At 46.8% G+C, this 24936-nt stretch overlaps 1 protein-coding gene and 1 long non-coding RNA gene across 3 annotated transcripts in view; one reads left to right on the top strand and one right to left on the bottom strand.

Annotated features, from left to right (window-relative positions):
• Window positions 1–2082: 2082 nt before the first annotated feature.
• Window positions 2083–5125, bottom strand: LOC111840862 (uncharacterized). Its single transcript, XR_002837532.1, has 3 exons — window positions 5030–5125; window positions 2933–3024; window positions 2083–2219 (listed from the first exon to the last, which is right to left on the bottom strand). It is a non-coding gene; the product is annotated as an uncharacterized lncRNA (long non-coding RNA).
• Window positions 5126–13787: 8662 nt separating this feature from the next.
• Window positions 13788–24936, top strand: part of efna3b (ephrin-A3b) — a 42721-nt gene continuing 31572 nt past the window's right edge. The window contains exon 1 of one of the 2 annotated variants that reach the window (XM_023806178.2): window positions 13788–14113. In XM_023806178.2, coding sequence (XP_023661946.1) covers window positions 14007–14113 — 107 coding nt within the window. In that variant the 5' untranslated portion in view covers window positions 13788–14006. Of the gene's footprint in view, window positions 14114–19214; window positions 19366–24936 lie in introns of those variants that run through there. The other variant, XM_023806177.2, reaches the window with a different exon arrangement.

Genomic DNA, 24936 nt, shown 5'->3' with positions numbered 1-24936 from the left:
GGAAAGAGATAGAATGGAGCAGGATCACAGCCTACCCAGGTCGCGAACCCATAAGGCAGCTTTCTTGGCGGGGGAGAAGGGCACCTATCCTAAGCTCACCTGACCCTTTTTATCCTTTGGTTTTACAGACAAACATGTCTGACATTAGTCTTGGGGTGTCCCTGTCTCCAGGGGGGGGGGGGGTGCGGCACTCAGAAGCAGCAGTCACAGAGGTAACCCATCACCTCCGTTACTGCCTCCTGGGTGGGTGATTTAATGTGTATAATAATAAATATAATAATAATAATAATAATAATAATAACATTTATTTATAAAGCACTTTTCATACATGGAACGCAGCCCAAAGTGCTTCACATATGAGATTAAAATAAAACCAAAGACAGATAAGCAGCTAACGTCAAAACAAAATTATAGAAAGATTGAATAAATAATAATAATAATAATAATAATAATAATAAAAATATAGAAGTGAGCCCTGGCTTTACCCCATGCCATGTCCCTCTATCCCCACACAGAAAGCGGGATAATAAAGTTGCTCCAGCTGCCCTGTATCACCTCACCTGCTTCTGACGGCCATCCCAGTAGGGCCACTCTCACAGCGTGATGGAGAGAAGCCAGCGGCCCAGCTGACTCCGATAATAAGACGAGGAAATTATGTATGGAAGGAAGGACACAGGTAGATAGGAAGATAATTAGGAGAGAGACACAGAGGAGTGGAGGTGGCATTGGAGACAGGGCGGAGGAGCAGCGGCGCAGGAGGCAGTCAGCTTCAGTGCTTAAATGCTTTAGTTCCCACTTAAGGAGCTGTCCCTGTTAATCTGTCTCCCTCCTCCTCCTCCTCCCTCACTCCCATTTGTCTTTGACTGCCAGGTACAGGCAGAGAGACATCGGTCAAGATGCAAACACAGGCACACGGGTGCACGTGTGAACGCACATACGTGCAGATAGCAGAGGAGGCCCATGCACACTGTACTTATCACAAATGCGGCTGCTCGCCGCTACACGCGTGTGCATGCATGTTCGTGTGTTCGGCTTATGGATAACATACAGTGCATGGGCGTGTGCCGATGACCTGTGTGTCCTCTAATGCACTCTGCAGTTTGCGTGTTTTGTTGCCTCTGATCCTCCTGCATGCAAAACCAAGTGGGAGACAAGGAGGATCAGAGAGCGTGAAAGTGAGATGGAGCGTTAAAGCCTACCACTCTCCCTCTTCACTCTTCCTCTTCACCTCCTTCTCACTACATTTAAATGTCGGGTCCGCCATCTGCATGCTGGGGACCGAGAGCTAGCAGTACTCTCTGCTTACATGGCACAGAAAGCAAATTAAAATAAATTGTGTTTTCCAAACAAGCATGTCGAGCAAACGAACCCTTTCTCCCCTGCATAAAAGATCGCCGGCTTCACGGCAGACATGGTTCCGGCAAGAACCACAGCTACATGTGTCCCTGAACGTCAAGCATCTCCAGTCTGATGCCAAACGGAGCAGGTGGAGTGGGCGACAGAGGCGGTGTGCTTTACAGGGCGGAGAAAGGAGCTTCTGCTGCCTAATGGAGGCTGCGCCCCCCAACCTTCGAGAGAAGAAAATTTACTACCACTGTGAATAGAGGGTCCAGGGGCATAGCTGGGAAGTCTGTGCCCCCCGAATTGGCCAGGGGTCATCCACGGCCCTATCTGAGGGTGCCACAGCTGAATGATCTGAAGTGAACGGTAGGCAGTGTGTTGTTTTAATCGGAACACATAGCAATAAAATAAATATTTAAACAAAACCCAGAAGTGGGGGAGGGGGGCACCAATTAATCCAGTAACACTTTGAGGCAACAGGAAATGCAAGTGGGGAAGAGGATGCTAGCAGGTGATTCTGCACGTGGGTGCGGCGCAGACAATGCGACATGACACACAGAGCGCCGTGAACCACTCATGAGGAACCTCTGACGCATCTGTGCTTGCCAAAGTGCCCGACCTGTACATATGCCAGGGAATAAACAGCAGCATGACTAAACGGGCATCAGCACATCAGCTGCAGCTCTGGCACGGTCTATATCGCATGCTATGCATCTGCGCGTTTCCTTTACAAGGGAGAAACTTCGATTCACACGTGCGCACGCTTGCGGCTCCGAGGCAGGGCAATCGATGGTGATTTATGTCCCTGACGGCACCCTGTAGATGACATTACATGTAATCCATACTTGTTCCTTTGTTCCAGCTGTGAATCCGGGTCACTGTAAAAAAAAAAAAAATTCAAATCAAAGATCCATCAAAAATATCAGGTGATAATGTAACAAATAACAAACAATTTTATGCCTTATTTTTGCCACTGTTCTTGGCATTATTTTAATTGTTATTGAATCTGACTGATAACATTCCCATATTATCCCTGAATGGCTCCTAGAGAGCAAGCTCCCTTGGGGATATTAGGGCAGTTAGATTTCACTGATATAGATATACATCAGTGACAGATAGATAGGCTAGATGGATGGATTAGATAGATAGGCCAGATAAGCCAGATAAATAAGAAAGAAAGAAAAAAAGAAAGAAAGAAAAAAAGAAAGAAAGAAAGAAAAAAAAAGAAAGAAGACTTTTTTGATCCTGCTTGAAGAATGCTGGATAATGTTATGGCTTCTCCAGTTAAACACCCTCACATATTAAAACTAACAAACTTCATCTTACATCCATAGGTTGACCTTGCCGATATGTTTGCAGTGTGTATAATAACTTCAGGTTTAGATACTTAAGATAAATCTGTGTTGAGGATTTATTGTTCTATACAGGTATAAGAAATAAACATACAATGTTTCATACTCTTTTCACTGGTAAATGATTAACTATGCAATTCTTTGAATTACTTTAATTGCATTTACATTAATTTGATACATTCTGGGACAGTCATGTGGTGTAGTGCATATAGTTTATTTGCACTAATTGCTGGGCTCACCAGTGGTCCTGCCTTTCAAACCAGAGTTGTTTAGGTCCATCCTCATTTACAAACACGGCATCCTGTGCATCATCCATACAGCCACGTGCCTCCTGAACACACCAACATTAATATTACGCCCAGCTCTCCTGTGCCGAGAAGTTATGTATTATAATGTTGGCTCTGTGCAGAGCTGAGGTGCAGCCTCTCCTGCATGGTCCATATTAATGACCTTATCGGGATTTATTCACGTCTTAATTGCCTCCTGCTGGGTTGCCTGGGATTTCTGCAAATGCCTGTCATAGTAATGAGTACACCTTTAGTAAAAGGCATAAATGAGCAAACACCTGTAGTGAAACATGTGGATGAGCACACACCTGTAGTGAAACATGTGGATGAGCACACACCTGTAGTGAAACATGTGGATGAGCACACACCTGTAGTGAAACATGTGGATGAGCACACAGATGAAGTGAAAGGTGTGAATGAGCACACACCTGTAGTGAAACATGTGGATGAGCACACACCTGTAGTGAAACATGTGGATGAGCACACACCTGTAGTGAAACATGTGGATGAGCACACAGATGAAGTGAAAGGTGTGAATGTGCACACACCTGTAGTGAAACATGTGAATGAGCACACACCTGTAGTAAAAAGCATGAATGTGCACACACCTGTAGTGAAAGGCGTGAATGAGCACACACATGTAGTAAAACATGTGAATGAGCACACACCTGTAGTAAAAAGCATGAATGTGCACACACCTGTAGTGAAACATGTGAATGAGCACACACCTGTAGTAAAAAGCATGAATGTGCACACACCTGTAGCAAAAAGCATGAATGTGCACACACCTGTAGTGAAACATGCAAATGAGCACACACCTGTAGAAGAAAGCATGAATGACCACAAACCTGTAGTGAAAGGCATGAATAAGCACACACCTGTAGTGAAATACATGAATGAGCACACATCTGTAGGGAAACATGTGAATGAGCACACACCTGTAGTAAAAAGCATGAATGTGCACACACCTGTAGTGAAACATGTGAATGAGCACACACCTGTAGTAAAAAGCATGAATGAGCACACAACTGTAGTGAAAGGTGTGAATGAGCACACACTTGTAGTGCAACATTTGAATGAGTACACACCTGTTGTAAAAAGCGTGAATGAGCACACACCTGTTGTAAAAAGCGTGAATGTGCACACACCTGTAGTGAAACATGTGAATGTGCACACACCTGTAGTGAAACATGTGAATGAGTCACACACCTGTAGTAAAAAGCATGAATGTGCAGACACCTGTAGTAAAATATGTGAATGTGCACACACCTGTAGTGAAACACATGAATGAGCACACACCTATAGTGAAAGGCATAAATGAGCACATACCAGTAGTGAAAAGCATGAATGAGTACACACCTTTAGTGAAAAGCATGTAAGAGCACCCACCTGTAGTGAAAGGTGTGAATGAGCACACACATGTAGTAAAAAGCATGAATGAGCACACACCTGTAGTGAAACATGTGACTGAGCACACACCTGTAGTGAAAGGCATAAATGAGCACATACCAGTAGTTAAAAGTATGAATGAGCACACACCTGTAGTGAAAAGCATGTAAGAGCACACACCTGTAGTGAAAGGTCTGAATGAGCACACATCTGTAGTGAAAGGTGTGAATGAGCACACACCTGTAGTGAAAGGCATAAATGAGCACATACCAGTAGTGAAAAGCATGAATGAGCACACACCTGTAGTGAAAAGCGTGTAAGAGCACACACTTGTAGTGAAAGGTCTGAATGAGCACACACCTGTAGTGAAAAGCGTGTAAGAGCACACACCTGTAGTGAAAGGTCTGAATGAGCACACACCTGTAGTGAAAAGCATGAATGAGCACACACCTGTAGTGAAAGGCGTGAATGAGCACACACTTGTAGTGAAAGGCATAAATGAGCACATACCAGTAGTGAAAAGCATGAATGAGCACACACCTGTAGTGAAAAGCGTGCAAGAGCACACACCTGTAGTGAAAGGTCTGAATGAGCACACACCTGTAGTGAAAAGCATGAATGAGCACACACCTGTAGTGAAAGGCATGAATGAGCACACACCTGTAGTGAAAGGCGTGAATGAGTACACCACATCTGGAGTATTCCCATTCCTCTACCAGCTCGATCGGGATCCTGATAAACAAAAATTGCCTTTATATTTCTTTTTCCTGACTCGAAAATAGAAAACAAGTAAAGGTCAGTAAAACAGTGTTTTTCTTTCTGCAGCAATAGGACTCAGCGGACAAAGAGAGAAGAAGGATGAAAGGCGGATGGTCTTGGCCAAGAAGGGGTGAGTATGGGAGGAATACAAACAGGAGAGGGGAATAAGGAGTGAGGGCTGTACTGAAGCAATAAAAATAACGCTGACACCCCATGAAGGCGCAAGAGCCCTAATAAAAAGATAGGGGGGAGGAAATGAAATCACTCCCAGCGAATGGATAAAAGGGGGTGATGAGGAAGAAAATAAAACAGCGGTGAGGGAAGAGGCGGCGCGAGAGGTTATTAACATCTCCAGTGGACTCTCTCCTTCGGCAACTCGCTCGCCGGGTTGGTGAAAAAGAGAGGGGGGGCAGCAGGAAAAAAAAGACAGAAAGATAGACAGAATGAGAGAAGGTAGCAGGAGAGACTGCGGAAAAGGGCAAAGACAAAAATGGTGGCTGACCAAAAGAGAGGGAAAAAGAGTGAGCGAGGGAGGGACAGAAGCCGATATGATGAATGCGCCGCTCTCGTTTCGTGCCCCCTAACGAAGACTCTAATTAGTGTTTGTGTAATTCCACACTGTCTCCGTCGCCTGCTCATCTTAATTAACTCCATTCATCTTCCTCTCCCTCCATCCCCCCCTCCCTCCCTGAGCCTCCTAAAATAACACTGTGACTGACTGAGCCCCACCTGGACTAGACCTGCTTTTATACCCCCCCCCCCTCGCGGCCTCAGCTCTTCCTCCCTGTGAAGTCGGCCTCCGCCCCGTGCTCGCCGCTCCCCTTTCGACTGCAGCCTGCAAACCCTGCGTGTCCCACCCCCAGCTCGCCGCTCTCCATTGACACCAACGCTGCAACGGATCGAAGTCAAGCGAAACCCCGAAAGCCGTCGCCTGTGAAGCGTAACCCCGCATTTATTAACGATATCAGGACTCCACATGCTCAGCCCATTCAGTCGTGGCTGGGGGGGGGGGGGGGGCCGCCATCAGACGCATCCCCGTCAGCAGACTGTGGTCCAGTTAGTGAGCGCGTCACCCAGTTGAGCTAGCTCCTCTGTACGGCAGGCCTTCGCAAAGTGGAAATCACGTTAGAAGGTGACCCACCGACAGGCTGGATTTAGACCTGTATTGCTGATGTCATGTAAAGGCCTACACAAACAGGGAAGATTCACCCCAGTAACTTCACTCATGCAGGCCGCTTGCTTAACAATGGCTCTGTCTGCATCTGCCATCCTGCGGCCCGCCCCATTCCCGTGTTCGAGGGCCTGCGCTTCAGGCTCTCCAAAGTCCAGGATGGAGCTCTCCACATCAATGGCTAAGTGATCATTCGCCGACGTCCTCCAGCGCCATGACGAGAAGAGCCCCATCTGTAAATGTCAGTGAGTGACCTTTCCTACTCGTGGCTCACAGATGTGATCACCTCTTTAAAACACAAAGTGAGAAGCCTCCATTGAAATCAAAAATCAATTCCAGAGAACACCGACCCTTTCTACCGATGCCCATGTGCCATGCCAGAATCACCAGCTCTAACTTGTGTACTGGATCACAGCTGCAATACCAGTCAAAAGTTTTTGCACAAACTGAGATTTTCCAGATTTGCATGTTACTCACTTAACATTTACTACAAATACACTCAATATTCTTTGCAAGCAAATAAATTTACAGTATTTACAATACTTTGATTCATCAAACTAACCTCCTCTAGCGGTTGTAACAGCATAGAAATATTGAGGCATTCTTTCTACATGGGACATTAAATACTGCTCTGTTTCATGGGATGAAACAGTGAAGTAGTGCAGTTAAAGTTAAAGGACAGCCTAGAATTACATCCTAGTAATCCTAGTTAACAGGATGTCAGACATGCACTGTTACATACTCTTTCCATGTTATAAAGGAAACTTGTTTATTTGACTTATATTTTCATTTATAGTTGTTAACTCAACTTCCCAATGCTTTACAAGAATAAAAAATCTGCAGGTTATGAAATAAATGGAAAAGTGGTAAAAACCTGGGGTGTGTAAAAACTTTTGACAGGTGGTGTATAAGCGGTATTATTAGAAAGAACATAAATGAAAAGCAAGGCTAGAAATGAATAATTAAACAAAACTCGTCGCATTACAATTAAAAATGCAATTTGTCTACTTGTCATACCTTAAAGTTAATTAATGCGACATGCACCGCTCGCTGGTCAGCGTGCGGCAAAGTGCTGATTCGGTGGTTTATTCCATGAAAGCCAGCTGACAGAACCGGGGCAGGGACAAACATGGAGAACCCTGGTGGGATCCAAAGCCTGTGTGGTGCAGTGTTGACCCACAATGTTACAATGGAGAGGTCTAAAGCAGACACTACTGCAAGAGATGACCAGAGGAACGTCGGAGGTTTCTGTAGATAGGAAGGCACAGGATCCTGTCCTAAAGTCAGTGGCCTCTACACCTCCTTCCTTTTCTATATCATGCAGCAACTGGTTTCATTATTTATGACGAAGTTCAGATCATGTGCCTCAAGCAAATACACCTTTAGTTCTCTTCATCTGGGTCATTAGTGGTCAGCGTAGGCAGCCCAACCCTGGTTTTCTTGTAAAGCTGGAAGGCCGACGCCTCACAGCTCCTGCTCCTCGCGGCTTACGGGTACGAACTCCTCGCGTCTGTCATCGCTGCAGAACGCCGAAGCGCATTCAAGACTCGTCATGAGCCAGTCAAAGCAGAAGTAACTCAATGCAAGGAGTTCTGTTCCCACAACCTTGCGCCGTTCCGGATCTGTACCCTTAGGATCTCTCAAGCTGGTGCACATGATATCAAGCACTGCAGGGACTGTAACAAGAGCTAAACGAACAATGTCATAACACGACATATGCAGGGACACCGAAGCCGCAGAGTGGCTTCCCTAATCTCAGCTCTAAGGTCTGAAGACCAAGGGCAGATAATACAACAGCGCAAATTTTCCAGATGAACAGATACATACAAAAATCAATTAAAGGCGAGAGGGAGAGGAAACAAACACCAGATTCCTAAATGAGCGATGAGCACATGAGCAAAGCCCGGTGATGCCCTGGCCGGCAGATTAACCAGCCGAATGAGAGACAAGCGCCACACACCATGTCTGTTGATCAATCGACTGCCTCCGGGCAACTAATTACCATGACAACCACTCGGGTCACAGTCGATGCGAGGGCGGGTCAGCCGTGGCAAGGTCACACGCAGATGTGGAGTGCTGCCTTTTTGGCTCGCCGCGGCTCCCCGTCGCCGGGAAAGAGCCAGGCTGGCTGTTTCGCAGCTGGCTGAAATCCTGTCACCAGGAACGAGGCCGATTTGGCAAGGTGTGTGTCCCTGGCGTCTACGTGTGGCGCTCTCTGCTCTGGCGAGCCTCTCACGTTCACACACACACAGACAGATACGCACACACAGGGGCACATGTGCGCGCACACACACGCAGACACACACAGACAGACACCCACAAGCACACATATACACACAAACATGCAGACACACACACACACAGACACAGACACACACAGGCACACACAGAGGCACATACGCACACACACACACATGGTTTTCAGAGCCTCCTGAAGCCTCCTTTCTACTTCAGCAAAACTCTTAATCCTCAAATTGATTGAATTAGACACAGGGGATATGAGGAGACCCATACAGCCTGTATTTGGGAGGCCCTCTGGGGTACCTGGCATGTCTCCTTTTCGCCATTCCATCTAAAATATTACACCCCGCAGGCACAGCGCGGACGGCTCACCCACAGGCCTTGCGGCCCCCCGCAGGCACAGCGCGGACGGCTCACCCACAGGCCTTGCGGCCCCCCGCAGGCACAGCGCGGACGGCTCACCGACAGGCCTTGAGGCCCCCCGCAGGCACAGCGCGGACGGCTCACCGACAGGCCTTGCGGCCCCCCGCAGGCACAGCGCGGACGGCTCACCGACAGGCCTTGAGGCCCCCCGCAGGCACAGCGCGGACGGCTCACCGACAGGCCTTGCGGCCCCCCGCAGGCATCACGCAGACGGTTCACCGACAGACCTTGAGGCCCCCCGCAGGCACAGCGCGGACGGCTCACCGACAGGCCTTGAGGCCCCCCACAGGCACAGCGCGGACGGCTCACCGAAAGACCTTAAGGCCCCCCGCAGGCACAGCGCGGACGGCTCACCGAAAGACCTTAAGGCCCCCCGCAGGCACAGCGCGGACGGCTCACCGACAGGCCTTGAGGCCCTCCGCAGGCACAGCGCGGACGGCTCACCGAAAGACCTTAAGGCCCGCCACAGGCACTGCATTGACAGACCTTAAGGCCCCCCGGCAGGCACCACGCAGATGGCTCACCAACAGGCTTGAAGGCCCCTCTCCCCAACACTCTCCACACGTCTTGTGGCGTTGGACTCCCTGCAGCACCTTCCTACTTCACATGGGCCATGAGTCCACGGTGAACAAAGATGGCTGCTTCTTGTGAAAATCCTATTGGCTAAAAAACTCCAGAAAATTTTCCAGGAAAACCTCAGGAAGCTACTAATTGGTTGAAGGTACAAGAAGCGATGTTTTCATGAGATACATCCATGTCGTGATATTATCCCTCCAAAAGTACTGCAATATGGCTGTTTGTCCATGATCCCTGTCTACTCTGGCCCAGCTCCCTGTCTTACTGATTTATGTCAGTAAGAAATGCAATGTAAGTGAATGGGGTCTCTTGGTCGATGTGGCCCAGGCATGCTCAATCGATCACCGATCACCGCTTTGTCGACAAGATGAAAGACACAGCTTGCACCAGGCGAACTCCCAGTGGAACCCCAACGGGCCAAACAAAATGTCCTAACATCTGGCCAGAGTCGTTCTCACCGCCAGATCCTCAGCACACAAAAGAAGTCTGATTTGAGCTGTTGGCTGGCTAGGTGACATTTTCTGATGGCCAAAGTGAGGGAAGCACTTGTATTCAGTGAGAGTGTTACTCACTATATAATCAATAAGTTCCTCGAGCTCCTGACCTGAAAATACAGGTGAGTTTCTCTGTAGGGAATAGCAGGTGCACAGAGTCCTGTAAAACTGAAGAGATTCATTAGGCTGGCACTGAAAAATTGGCCCCTAGAAACCTTTGTTCATTTTCAACAGATATCACTACACAATCAAGTTTAGCGAGTTTAACGTCAAGGCTACAATAATGATCAAATAGAAGCACAATGGAAAAACGCTGCAATTACCCCCATCTGTGTTACCACAGCTGAGTTTCTTCTGCTTTAACATTATTTTTTATTCGTCTTTTTTCTCCCTCTCTCTACCTGCCGTTCATGGATCCCATCCTGCTCTCAGATACTCATGTCGTCCTCACCTCTCTCTTCAAGCTCTCTTTCGTGCTCCATCTCTTGTCCCACACCTCCTCCTCATCCCTCTTTACACAGAGAGCACAATTGTATTTATCTTTATTAGCCCCCCCCCCCCATTTTCCTCTCTCATCTCCTGTTTTTCAAGCCCTCTCGTTCAATATTTCATGCCATTGAGAGCATATCTATTCTAAGCTCGCTCTCTACTCCCTCCCTCCTGCCTTTTAAAAAAATCTGTCTTCTTTTCCACATCACTCTTTCTGTCTCTCGGCCTCCCTCATCCTTATAAATCTTCCTCCCTCATTCCCCTTCCTTCCCATCGCACTCTTTCTTCCATTTTCTTGTTCCCTCCTTTTGCCTGTTGTGATCTTCAGTAAGTCAGCTTGGGTCATTCTCGCTTGTATTCCTTCCCTTTTCCTACTTTTTCTCTTTCCGTCATCCCTTCTTTCTAACTCTTATTCCTGTGACAGCTTAGCAAATGTCACATGAATTCCCTCGACCCTCTCCGTGCGCCTCCTCCCTCTGCGCCTCCTTCTCCCGCTCCTCTTTAGTTCCGATCGTTTCCTCTCCCACTTGTTAATTTCCCTGTGCCTCGTACCCCTGTTCCTCCCTCCCCCAGCTCCCCCCACTCCCACCCCCTTCTCACTCTTTATCTTTGTTGTTTTAGGCGCAGCGGTGGAAGGTAAACAGAGAAATTGAAAATTCATGTCAGTCAGTGGGGTGAGAGAAAGAAAGGGAGGGAGAGAGAGAACAGGGCAGGGAGATGGGGAGGGGGTAATGTCAGTGCAGTTTACTAACACGACACTGAACACCCAGAGCAAGAGCAACGACAGAGGAAGAGGCAGTGGATGTGAAAAGGGATACAGTGCAACTTGCAGATATTATTACAGTGCCTGCTCATTATTTATACCTGAAAATATTCAGAGGTGTAGCCGATAAACCAAAGCGGCTTTTTAACTAAGGATTATTTTTGTTCAGGGACTGGAGCAAAACAAAGACTGTTATAGAAGAAAGTAAATTGGGAACATTAAGCTTCAACTCTTCTGAGTGTGGAGAATTCTTTTGACATTGAAACTTATTTACTTATATTTGATTTTTGTTAATTTTGTTCTACCGCTAATGTTATTCATAAAAAGTTTTTTTTTTTTCTTGCACGAATGGTCTATCCTCATTACAAAATATCAGTATAAATGCTGCCCACATATACCTTGTTAATAGCTTATGAATTTTAAATATTTTAGAAAATCAAAACAATTCTGGTCAGGGCTTCAAGGTTAGGGGTGCTTTGATGTCAAGGAGATTGGTTTCATACTTCAAATAGGTCTCACAAAGCCCTGTTTCAAACGCAAATTTAATTTAACTTCAAGACTAAGGGCAACACTTTTTACAAATAACCCCTTTCCCCTACAATGAGACTGAGAATGTTTGAGAATGCTTTAAAAAGTGATGTTTAAAATACATAAATCATAGAACACACTAAATAAAATGTCTTTTTTTCAATATTATGTTCTGAATGAAAAGCCCCTACTTTAAATTAGACTCGACGGATAGATTAATATTCTTCATTTTTCAGTGAATATCTCAGCATATTTTCAGGTATCAACAATGACCAGGCACTGTAATAATATCCTGAAGGCAGCGATGCGTTTCTGATATCAGCCTGACGAAGTGTTTACAGACGCAAGCAGCCATGCAGACGGGGAAGAGAAGTTGAGTAGGGGGACCTGGCAGAGGAGCGGAGACAGAAAGTGAGGTGGAAAGTCACAGAGACAGTTAATGAGAAACAGCGGCAGCAGAAAGTGAGAAAGATGGAGGGTCTCCCCAATGACACCCCCTCTCTTCCTCTCTTTCCCCCAATAAATCATTCCTGACTCCCCTTTACCCAACTCAATCCCAGCAGACAAGCAGCAAGCTGTAACAGTCTCCCTCCCTCTCTCTTCCTCCATCTAGAAGCCCCCCCCCCCCTCCACAAATCACCACGGCAACATGCCTGGAGGGGACGCAAGTGAGACGCCATCACTGGCAAGAAAAAAAGAAAAGAAAAAATACACGATGACTGGGTGATGGTGCTGAGACAATGTAATGTTAACATTGAACATGTGCACCGGCTAGATGCTGTGGCACCAGATCATATACACGTAGAAAAAATAGTATTAAATATAGCCATTTATAACCGGTAAAACAGGTACCAATTTGCACAATAAATGTTTCAATGCATAATTACAGGAAGAACCAGATAAAAGAAAAGCACTAATAGATATTAGGTGTAAGCGGAACATCAAACCACTTCACAAAGCTAACGGGATTGTATTATGCTGCCATGGATTTCCTAGTTTAGAGTATGTGAATTAAAACGACGTGGGAGGCAAGACTGAATAAGACGATATATTGATTGCGCGGAGTCCATGGAGCACATGGACTGGTGCGAGAGAAAATGCATAGAAATATAATAATGAAGAGACTAGAACTGAGAAAAGGAGAGAAGATTTTAAAAAATGTATTATTTTATTCGTTGCCTCGTGTATGTCACTTTTTTACATTCACAACTTTTTGGTAGAGGAATAGTTAAGGACACCCTAATCGCACATCCCTGACAGGTAAGTGGCAGCGAAGCAAGGCGGACGCAACTTCACCGGAGATGCGCTTCTGTCACCAGCGGGGCGGCGGGGGGTGGAGTTACCGGCGAGCAAACGGAGAGAGGGAGGGAGGGAGAGAGAGAGAGGGAAGACAGGACGAGAGGGACGACAGAGCGGGCAGGGGGTGAGCGTGTGCGCAGACACGAGGGGAGCAGTGCCGGTGAAAGGGAGACGGGAAAGCTACACTAAGCCCGGACTGTGACAATGATTAGGTGCTCAGGCGTTCAGTTTGTTACGGACTTACCACGGTCGGCAAGGAAATGACTGTGCTAGGATAATTAAACCGCCTTTTCTATCTGACGTTATTTGCTTTCCAACCAGGAGCGCAATGTTAATAACTGGAAGAGCGAGAGTGGAAGTGAAGCAGCCTTTCCCTCTATCTGCCCATCGCCGCACTAACTCAGCCCTCGCTTGATGCCCCGCTGCCGGGATCCAGCAGCCCTGATCAAGTAGCCGTAGCCGCACAACTATCTGCGATCGCACGCAAACCCCTCGAGATTAAGCGATCCCAGTTCTGCGATCCTTTATAGTATTACGGCAACTTCGGGACATAATTGGCACAGAACGATGCTGTAGGTCCTCGCCTGTTTAAAAGGTTGGCTTTCAATTTCTGCAGCCGGCGAATAAGGTTTTCTTTTGGGGGGCGGAGGTGGTGGGGTTGGGGGGAGGGGGGTCTTCAAAAATGGAATCGGGAGTTTTGCATCACTTACCTAGCTAGCTGAACTCTTCAGTGTAAATCAACCTGCAGCACCACCTCTCTCTTTTTTGTAAAAAAATTTCTTTATCCTCACCTGGATGTTTTCAACGCTCCACCTTGTGGGATAAGAGGTGACAAGAGGGAGGAGGTGGGGCGGAGAGAAAGAGCACGCACGGAGGAAGCGGGATCGGAGGATTATGGCTCTCGCAGCGTTATCTGTGTATCTCATAACGCTCACCTGTGCAGAGGTATACCTGGTGCACGCCAACAGGCATACTGTGCATTGGAACAGCTCCAACATAAAGTAAGTGCCTTGTCATGCGTCTGCATCCGCGCGAGTTACCGGTGTGTGGGTGTGTGTGTCCATGCGTTCAGGTTCCACAGCAATGGTGGGTCCCTGAGTTGTGATCGTATAGTGAGTTATGAAAGACGCAGCAATCGACAGCTGTACTAAATCATCACTATCGTCCAAGTTCTGTGGCGATCACGGTTGTCTTTTATTGTTATTATTATTATTATTTTTGGGGTGGGGGGTTGACTAACAGGTAAGTCACATCTGTGATCCTTGTTATTATATTTGATATAATTAAACATTTCACCAATTGATCATATTTTGAATGTACTTTAAACCTAAGTTAGGTGTCATTTTTACACGTCTTGAGTATATTTTGAGCTTATTTCAGAGAATTATTAGTTAGGGAGTTATATGTGTGTTTTCTTGTTTGCATTTTTGCATAAAGTTTGAAATGTGAAGTAAATTATTTGAGGGAAAAAAAATACCGAATGGTAAATTCTGGTGAAAACTGTCTGTGTGATGCTGAAAATGCCTTTTGTCGCTTCGGCCATGTGCTTGTGCTTATCACCACATTTACGGAGGCCCGCCTTTTCCATTGCACTCCACACAAAACTTTTACCGGATCGGCGTTAAATCTCCGGGCCCGTTAATTACACCTGGTCTGCCGCCTCTCTTCCTCTTACTATCCGTATTGTGTGCAGTTTTTACACCGTATGTCCCTCGTGCCACGGCATTTCGTTCATCCCTTTTTCTGTCCAGTTTCTCTATCTTTATTAATCATGTCGTGTTTTGAATGTGCAGTAGAATACATTTTCTTATTATGATGCTTAGTTTGTCTCTCTCTTCTCTTTACCATGTAAATTTACCTGTGCTCACTGCCTGTTTGTTTTCCATCGTGGTCCCTGTGATCTGCCTGTTTCCTTTGTCCTGTATTTCCTCAAACCTCTGCACACAGCCCTGTGTAAGTCATCTCGCTTTCGGTCTCTCGCTGGATTTTTCCTTCTTTACCTTTTATCGTCTCTCCTTGTTTCCACTCTTCTGGTCTTTATTCCTCTGATTCTGACCCCAGCCTCACTTCCTATAGTCTCTGCTTGGTGTATTAATTCAGTGCAGAAACAAGGGCCTTCATTTATTGTTTGTCACCTATTTCTGGTGTTTAAACTCAAACTTGTGCAGCAACAATGCACAGGTTTGCGGAGTGGGGGGCTGTGCAGGGAGGACGGGGGGCTCTGTCTGATGTCTCTGGCCACAGCCAGTGTGTATCTCCTTACTGGTTTGATGGTGCAGGCTGGTCTGTCAAAGGGTGTGTCAGGCGTAGCGTGTTGGTGGTGTGTCACTGCCTGGCTCATCATTATTGTGCTGAAACCCTGATAAAATCTCTGAAATAATGCCATAATCGACCTAGTTTGCAGGTAGCAGGATAACCTGTGTGGCCAATTTACGGTGCTGATGGGATTCAATACAATATCCATTTACGGGAATTACAGCACATAACCCCACAGCAAATGTGTTTCGGCGAGCTGATAATGTGAAGCGGAGTTCGTTAAATTACACGAGCAAACGGCGTGAAGTCAGGCCCATGACTGTGGGTTACAGTGTCCGTCCTGCGCGGGGTAACATGCAGCCAAGGTGCACCCGGGTATTTTAACTCAAATAGCTTAGTGCACCTGGAATTCATAGTAGCAAAAACAAATACTGAAATCAAAGGCAGTAAGATACATTTGAACATAGCGACTTTAGCACACAAAATTTCATGAGGTCTTGACTGTGCCTGATTCTGATAAAATGGGACAGTTTTACTCATTTTTTAAATAGATAAACTTTCTTGGATCTGACTGAATGCCTTACCTCACCCGACAGTAAAGATCATCTCGACGATTGCTGCACTTGCTAAATGCCTGAAAAACAATTCAGGTACCTTCCTGACATCGCAAATTAGAAATACGGCCAATTAAAAGCTTCACTGTGGTGCTTTTTTCTCCCGGAAAATGGAGGTGGGGGGGGGGGGGGGTGGGGAGCACCTTCAGAATTATAGCCGCTCTTCCTTTGTTCAAACAGCGGTAATGAAAGCGGCGAGGCTTTGCTGGGGCATGCTTTGCGGATCCCTGTTACAGTTTCTGAGCAGTATGAAGACACCCCAGCTTCTCGGGCCTCTGACCTGCTTTACAAAGTGCTCCTTTTGTCTGTACCTTTCGCACGTTTCCATTCAGAATCGAAACAGCACCTTTCCCACCATGGGAGGACTGAGCAGGAGGACGGCTGCTCGCTTGGCTGGTCTTTGTAGAAATCTAACCCCACATTTATGCTCAGATAGTGAGCCGCTGGGCTAATATTAGAAGCATATTTTGCATCTTTAATTGCATAATATATTATTGTTAATGTGTGCCAGCAAAAATAATGGATAAGCGTTACTGTCCATATGTACAGCTCAGGTCTAAAGTGACTCTCTTTACATGCTCTTTTATAGTTTGCGGGCTTCCAGAGATTTTTGTTAATAAAGCTGGTTATATATTTTTCGTATCATATACAGAAAGTATTTTAATACCTTAACTGTGTGTTTTTTCTGGGTTTTTCAGTATGTCTTGGCTTTTGATCTTCGTACCAAAGACCCCTACAGGTAATTGGCGTGGTTATAAAATTGTACCCTGTCCAAAAAGAAAAAAAAATGATTGCACTTTTCCATGTATGGGAAGAGAAAAAAAACGCGGCAAGAGCGCAGCAGGATTCGCCAGCGTGAGTTCATACACCACAGCCTGCTTTATCACAGATGTCCCTGTGTACCGACGGCTGACTTCAACATAAACAAAGCCACTGGTCCATTAAATTATCTCTTATTGGAAGCCACCTGACAATTAAGGAAAAAAGACAAACGGTTTAGCTTGCGTGGGAGAACGGGCGTTAGAGGAAGGCCACGGAGACGCGGATGGATGGAGCTGAATAGGCGTTGCCACGCCCGTCCTTCTGGAACTCGAGCGGTACCACTAAGAGTCTTGGCCATGGTACCAGGGCAGGCCTCTTGTGGCATCACCTCTGCCCCGCCACCGCAGAAAGCAAATAATCACGCCAGTGTGATGCTCAGCTTGCAGCAAACGACAGCCACTATTCCCTGATCAATGCATGTTTTATTCAACCATCTCATTAGACTCGTACAGGCTTTGGGGATTGCGGACCAGGAACAGAAGAGTAGTTCAGATGAAAAGAGTCTTCCCCTTGAATTATCATACATTGTGGTGGTGGGGGGGGGGGTCTTGTGTCAAGGGAGTGGTGCACCATTCAGTTTAAGCCAAAAATTAGGGGGTTTCAGCTATAGAAGTGCACTTTTTTGAGTGCAATTTAGGCGACTCACAGCTGCCGTTCCTAGAGATAATATTAATAAACACTGACCAATGCTGATCTGGGCCCAGAGGATTATTCACAGAAACAATAATCCTGGACATGAAAGTCAAGCAGATTACACAGGAGTCTATCTGCACAATCTGCGCAACAATATATGCAAATACATGCTGCCTTTCTGAAAAACTTCAGAAATTTATTTACACCATAAATCTCCTAAATCGTTTCTTACGATAAAGGTCCGCCGCCGACGAGATCAAATGCTTTATTTCTGGTTTTCCATACATAAAGGTGTTAATTGCTGTACTGGCTGGTGTGAAAGTAAGGGAATTCATTAATGGGGTAAAATTGCTATCCGTTGATAAATTAGTTATTTATGCATGCCGAGGTTTACTGGCGAAGACAGTGTTTCTTTTCATACGTAGCTATTAGTGCATTGTGACGGTGGATGTAGGGATAATTTTAAGTGAAATGAAATGAGACGCTCCGGTAATTGCCGGGCGGGCCCGCTGTATTGTCTGACCGCTTTAGCGGGGTCGGATAATTAGTTTCTGGCGGCGAAATTGTGTAAATCGTACCTCCTACTCGCAAGGTCCAGGGTTTTCACAGTTTAGCACCAACTTGTGCATAATGAAGCCCATGCGACGCTACTGATGTTCAGATCAAACCGGACAGGCGGCGTCCAGCGGCCCCGAATCCCGCGTGAGCCGCAAATCAAAACATTAATTTTACAACCCACCTCCCCCCCCCCAAAGTCCGGTTTCTTGGCCTGATGTCAATGGGTCCAGTGCAAATGACCACTCTTTACTTTTAAAGCGCGTACCTAACGAAAGTTGTGGCCTGGTTTGATTAAATTGGACACTTTTTCTGCGGAAGAAGGTGCGTCCTTCCTGTAGGACGCGAAATAAGACATTATTTTTCCCCCCTGTGCAAATTGCTTACAGTAAACATGACCTATACTGCCGCGTTTACATTTCCCTTTATCCCTGCTGCCCGACTGCGGCGCACGTTTAGTGCGTATTTGGGTAGCGCGCAATGAGCGGGTAAAAACTGAGTATCTGCGCGGTAAAAAGATGCACCGTGATTAGCGCTCATTTGCAGATTTACATTACCAATATTCTTCCTAGATAATTCTGGTACATATTTGGAATTTTTGTGGTCATCAGAATTTTTTTTTTAATAATCTGATACAAGCAAACTAAGATACGAAATAAATTCAGGGGCGCCGGAAGAGTAGCTTCCGCATTGGATCTGCGCTTTGGTGCATCACCAAACACTTCGCTGCCTTATTTTCCGTTGATGTGTGGAAAATACAGTATACAATTATTTTTACGAAGCCTGTAATTAAAATAGTGTTCAAAATGATCGTGCAAATGAAATACTTCAGACCCGCAGTTGAACCGTACTTTTCTGTTTTAATCAAAACCGTTTACGCTTGTTAAATACGTACGTTACTGGAGGATATTTGGTAAATAGTATTGGATACTAAATAATAATAATGAGTATTAGAAAAAATATTTTGAGCAGCTCCAAAGACGTTGGCTCCAGTTGACATGACTTGTTTCACTTTTACGGCGTTTTAAGCGTCAAGACATATCAGCTTGTAATAGGTCTATCTACAGGCTTAAATGAATTCGATCACGTTCACTTGCTAATGTATAGCTGCTAGTTTGGCTGTTCTTTTTAAAATACATTATTAGGTTTATGAAACCGCTTTATACATTATCAGATGGTTTCTTTTTTGTATTTTCCGTATAGTAGGCTACATAACAGTGAAGCAGTATACACTGTACGTACTACGGGGTGGGTGGGCTAATGAATAATAGTTTTTTCGTGTCCTGTATTGGATTTTTAGGTGTGCTTCACTGCCGAACCCTTTGTGAATACTGTAAAAACGAAGTTTTTCACTTCATGACTACACCCCCAAGGTAAAGGAAAAATACAGGGTTTTAGAATATATTTTTATTAGCTCCATATGTACATCTGGGCCATGAAAGCCCACTCTTTCCATAATGCAATTGAAAAAATGAAAAGTATATTCAGTTTTTAAATAATGCATTCTGTGATGCTTCCTGGCGTGTCTCCTGGGTTTTTTTATTTTTATTTTTTTTACCTCAAACTGGAACCTGTGTATGTTTCTTTGGCGGTTAAAGTACAAGTGATTTTTAAGGAATTGCTAAAGCGAGCTTCCCTCAATTAAGAAGTGTGAGCAGAAGCCACAGTGTCCCTGCAAGCCAGGTGTGTATTTAACCGGCTGCTCTGAATCATTCCCAGACCGACTTCAATGATGGCTTTGCTACCTTAATGAACACATGGGTAACGGCTGTGTAACTCCTGTACCCACACCCCACAGCAGGGCCAAATCTTTCACACAACTGCAAGCCATTTTTTAAATACTTTCCGGCAATTTTTAAAAGCAAGTGAAAGACAATCAAGCTCAACCTTTATCCTTTACATTTATATGCACCAATATGGATGCACATCACTGATGTCATTAGTGTTTTGTTTGGCTCTGGAAAGCTGGTGTGGCTTGTGTGTGTGTGTGTGTGTGTGTGTTGGTGTCTGGTTTATTTATTGTCCCCGAAAGACCCTGGCAGCAGGACACATCCTCGGCACCGATGCAGGACGCCTCACTACCGCTGCGCAAACTTAGAGTTTGACTCAGTCACACAACGGACACCAAGCTCTGTGGTAAAATTGCGACCGGTGTTACTGCTGCTTGATTGTCATGGCGATTAGCCATGCACGACTGCCCTGTTTCTGTCGCTCTGTTAATGGAAAATCACATGGAGCTCCTGCCACAGTTAAGGTTATGGATTGCTAATTGATTAGGTTATGCAGCTCTCGCATACATCTGTGTCACTTTTTTACATTTCTGTCATTATGTCAGTTAATATACCAGTATATACTCAATATAACAAAAATCACTTTGCATTGTGTGCAAAATAAGTCGCTAGATTGTCACTCTGTACCAAATGACTAGCTAGATATTTTGCGCAGAACTCGCCTCACGGTCGGATCACATCTGATACATTTTTCGGATAATTTCAAATAATGGTAACTCAGCGGGCTGTAATCGCTAGTTAAAATGGACCAGGCTAGCAGAACAAAGCTGTGTTTTTGCATGGTGCTGTGCTGATTTGGTCACCGTCACCGTGAGCTTTTAAGGGACATCCTGGTCCTCCTGTGTGGGATCGTTTCCCCGTAATACAGACGCTTAGTCACGCTGTTGTGGGATAATGATGTACGGAATGCTGCCTCGTTAGCCTCCCCGCTCATTATTCTTCTTCCTCATTCTGGCCGCTCGCTATCAGAGAGCGCTCGCTATAGTCTCCTATTACCCCGCCCCACTTCCATACGGAAATAACTACTTGCGGTGGACCAGCTACTCGTTTGTTTCAGACGGATCGTCGCGACATTGGGCATCCGTTGCAAACTAAAGATACCGTCCGGTCGTCTGCTGCCTTTTCCATGCGCTTGGAGTTAGGCCTGAGTGGGGTAGACTAGAGCAGGATTAGGCAGGAATAGGGTCAGGTTAGGCCCAAACAGGGTTAGACCCAAACGGGGTGAGGCCTGAGCAGGGTTAGGCCCAAATGGGGGGTTAGGCCTGAACGGAGTTACGCACAAGTAGGGTTAGGCTCAAACAGGGGTAGGCCTGAGCGGGGTTAGTCCCATTCGGGTTAGGCCTAAACGGGGTTAATTCAGAGCAGGATTAGACCTGAACGGGGTTAGGCCTGAACGGGCTTAGGCCCGAGGGGGGTTAGGCCTGAACGGGCTTAGGCCTGAGCAGGGTTAGGCCCAAATGGGGTTAGGCCTGAATGGGCTTAGGCCTGAGCAGGGTTAGGCCCAAATGGGGTTAGGCCTGAGCAGGGTTAGGCCTGAACGGGCTTAGGCCCGAGGGGGGTTAGGCCTGAACGGGCTTAGGCCTGAGCAGGGTTAGGCCCAAATGGGGTTAGGCCTGAATGGGCTTAGGCCTGAGCAGGGTTAGGCCCGAATGGGGTTAGGCCTGAGCAGGGTTAGGTCTGAACGGGCTTAGGCCTGAGCAGGGTTAGGTCTGAACGGGCTTAGGCCTGAGCAGGGTTAGGCCTGAACGGGCTTAGGCCTGAGCAGGGTTAGGCCTGAATGGGCTTAGGCCTGAGCAGGGTTAGGCCTGAATGGGGTTAGGCCTGAGCAGGGTTAGGCCTGAATGGGGTTAGGCCCAGGCAGGGTTCTTGTTACAGTGCAGCAATGACACACTATTTGATCTCAGTGGCACCCAGATATTATTCAAGAGCAGCTGGACCCCGCTTGTTCCTGATTGGTCAGAGAAATAGCTGTTGCTCGGAAAGAGAACTTCATTGCGCTTTGTCCGTGACAGAGGTATTCTGGGATGCTACTGTCAGTCCTCTACAAGCGCAGACTCTCCACCCCGATCACGTGAGTTTTCATGTGATGAGCTGTCAGTATGCGCAAAGAACCAATAAATATTTTATTGCTCTGTGTCTGAAAGAAGGGGAAGGAGAAAAATCCATTATCTACAAATTGCATCACTTTTCATATTTGGCTATAATGACACCACCTGTTGTTTGGGAAGCAAATAGCATGAGAACGCTACAGGGACCTTTACTTAAGTTTCCATTTTATTAAACGGCCAGCTAGGAGGAGCACGAGTAAACCTCATAAGGCGCCTTCATTTTGCCCACGTTACCTCGGTGCAAGACTCACGGCGGAGGTGGCGACAGCCTGCAGCTCACGAGATCCCGACCCAGGGACGATGCTAACCGAGAAATGCTAGTCAGCTAATTAACGTTATACCATACTGCAGCTTCACTGGGCTTGTTACAATCCAGCGTCAGCCATGCTGAATATTTCCCATTTCACAATATGCATAATATTTCTGATGTATGTGAGTAATATATAATGTATGTGTATATTTATTGTGTGTATATATGGTTGTATATGGTTGTTATCCTACTTTTCTTGTTAAAAAAAATGATGATGCCAAATGAATATTGCAGAGCTGCGGAAATGAATCAGTAGAGATCTGTGGCTCGTCCCTGGGGGAATCTTAATTTTTTGCTGTGTGAATTCTTTGTGTGTGTGGGGGGGGTGGGGGTCACACCAGCCTCACTACAAAGTGCTACAAAGAAGTGGAGATAATATGCCGAAAGGGGGGAAAGTGGCTTAAGGAGCGCCGGATGAGTGCGGCGCGGTACGGCCTTGTCTGCCTGGAGACAGTTATGAATTTACCTGTCAGGAAGAAACATTTGGAATAATTATGTCGTGTAAAAAGAATCTGGCTATAATTGAGAATTATGTTATTAAAGCTATCATATGAAAGTCATGTCTGAAACCTTTTAGCTGCATTCACTCCTGTAATTAGAAAATCAAAAGGACAATTCGGCTGTCTGTAGCCCTTCAATCTGACGAGTGCATTTAGGATGGTAAAATGAATTTTGACCTTTTTAGTCGCATTTTATCTCGCAGTTGCCAGTCTTAGAACAGGATTAGCCTCCTTGTCAGTCGGTGATCAGTGGAATCCTTTGTTAGTCTCTCCTTTCAGTGAATTATATTATTGAATAGAATAATCCAGCCCTGTCAGCGGTATCAGTCTGTCACGTTCTCCCCCCCCCCCCCTGCTCTCTCTCTCGCTTTCTCTCCCTCCATTCTGGGTGTGTACCTGAATCTCGATATCTTTACACCTTCCCAGCTGCCTGTTTAATCCCATATGATATGTGGCGACCCGTCTATGTTTCGGGGGCCATTAAGTTTCTGTCACGCGTCTATGTGTCTGTCCCCTGTCCGCCCGCCCCCCCCCCCCCCATTCCCCAGCCGGCTTTCATCTCTCCATGTCCTTATCTGTCTGTTTATGTCTGCACTGCATTGATCCCCTCCCCCTTTTCCTATCCGCCTGGCTCTGCCGCTGTATCACATCATGGCAGCCCCCCCCCCCACTCCGTTATCCTGGGACTCTCCAAGTGGTAGTGGTCCTGCCCGGAGGAGGCTGCTGCCACCCAGGTCTTTTGCCGTCCCCCCAGATTCGCATTTAGTCCGCGGCTGTGGCGATCTCCCTGCCGGCACGCTGCCGCGCGGCATCTGTGGCAAGTGCATGCCGGGTCGCTGCAGATCGCGGCGTCGCCGTGGAAAGCATACGGAAGTGGATCCCGGCTCGGGCTCTTCCAGCGGCCTGTACAGGGGTGTGCTGCATACCAATGTGCCGTCGCCTTTGCCCACGCCGAGGACATGCCGCTTGGGCGTGCGGAATATCAATGTGCTCCCCCCCCCCCCCCCAGCCCTCTCCTGCCGTCGTGGTTGGCTCTGAACACAGAGGGGCGTTCCTGCATCATGGGGAACTTTTCCGATTATAAATGGAGCCTTGCCTGGCATTCTTCTCTCTGTTCCTCCTGTACGGGAAGCCCCCTTACAGACAGTCGGCAAGCCCCGGTGTCGCTGTCTCTACGTGGGTGTGTGCGCGCTCCATTTACAGTGCAGAGTACGTGCATCTGCTCTCCGTAACCTCTGTCAGCTGCTGTGTACCTGCGCGTGCGGTCCGTAATGTCTGCGCGTCGTGCTGTTTGGCAGCATGGCGAGGATGCATACCTGTGTGTGTGTGTGTGTGTGTGTGTGTGCGTGTGCGTGTGCGCGCTCCACAAGCCCGGGCACGTACGAGTTGCCGGGTTATGATAATAAATGTATTTTCGCAGCAGTTTAAGGAATTCTGTGTCACTTCCCGGGAGAGAGGACGAGAGGGAAAAGGAAGGCAGGCGAAAGAAAGGGACTGTGAGAAAGGGAGGAGATATTAATAAAACTAGGGATGGAAAGAGGATCGGGGGGGGGGGGTGGGGGCAGTGAGCGAGAGGAATATTATTGTGAAGTTCAGGAGATTTGGCTTTCTTCACAGTACGGTGCCCCTCTTCCCCTGATGCAAAACAAAAGCTTGTATACACACACACACCGCAGTCATGCTGCCTGGACAATCTTCCCTGCGCCATACATCCATTCTCTATACTCTGCTAAGTTTAAAAGACTCATAAACAACAGTCCATAGCACTTACCACTTGCCCTCACCGCATTTGTGTCTGTTTTCTGCACTCGACTGCCACCATCCCATAATACAGGGGAGCGCTGCGATCACTACGGCGCGCCACTCCCGCATACTCACCGCGCAAAGCGTCACTCGCTGCTTTCAGAGACTCCGTCAACACCTGTCATGAATTAAATATAATCGAGGGAAGGAGGCAGAGATGGCGGAGGCCGATGGTGGCGGTGTTCATTAGAGGGCCAGACGCGCGGACCTGAAGTGTTCTTCCGAGATTGGGGTTTATCTGGGCTTTGAGACGACAGCCGACTGACAACATTCGACGTTGCTGTCACCGGAATAGAGGGATGGCGCAGGAGTGGCACCCAGGCGAGCGAGACTCTGTGTACGGCGTATCAATGCCTTTAATGGGTTTTTTAAGAACTTAGGGTAACACACAAGAGCTAGTGTCTAGTGCTGCTAATATACCAGACAGCGGTAC

This window comes from Paramormyrops kingsleyae, chromosome 9, assembly GCF_048594095.1.
Source record: "Paramormyrops kingsleyae isolate MSU_618 chromosome 9, PKINGS_0.4, whole genome shotgun sequence".
Taxonomy (NCBI): domain Eukaryota; kingdom Metazoa; phylum Chordata; class Actinopteri; order Osteoglossiformes; family Mormyridae; genus Paramormyrops; species Paramormyrops kingsleyae.
This window is presented reverse-complemented; position numbering and strand designations above follow the sequence as displayed.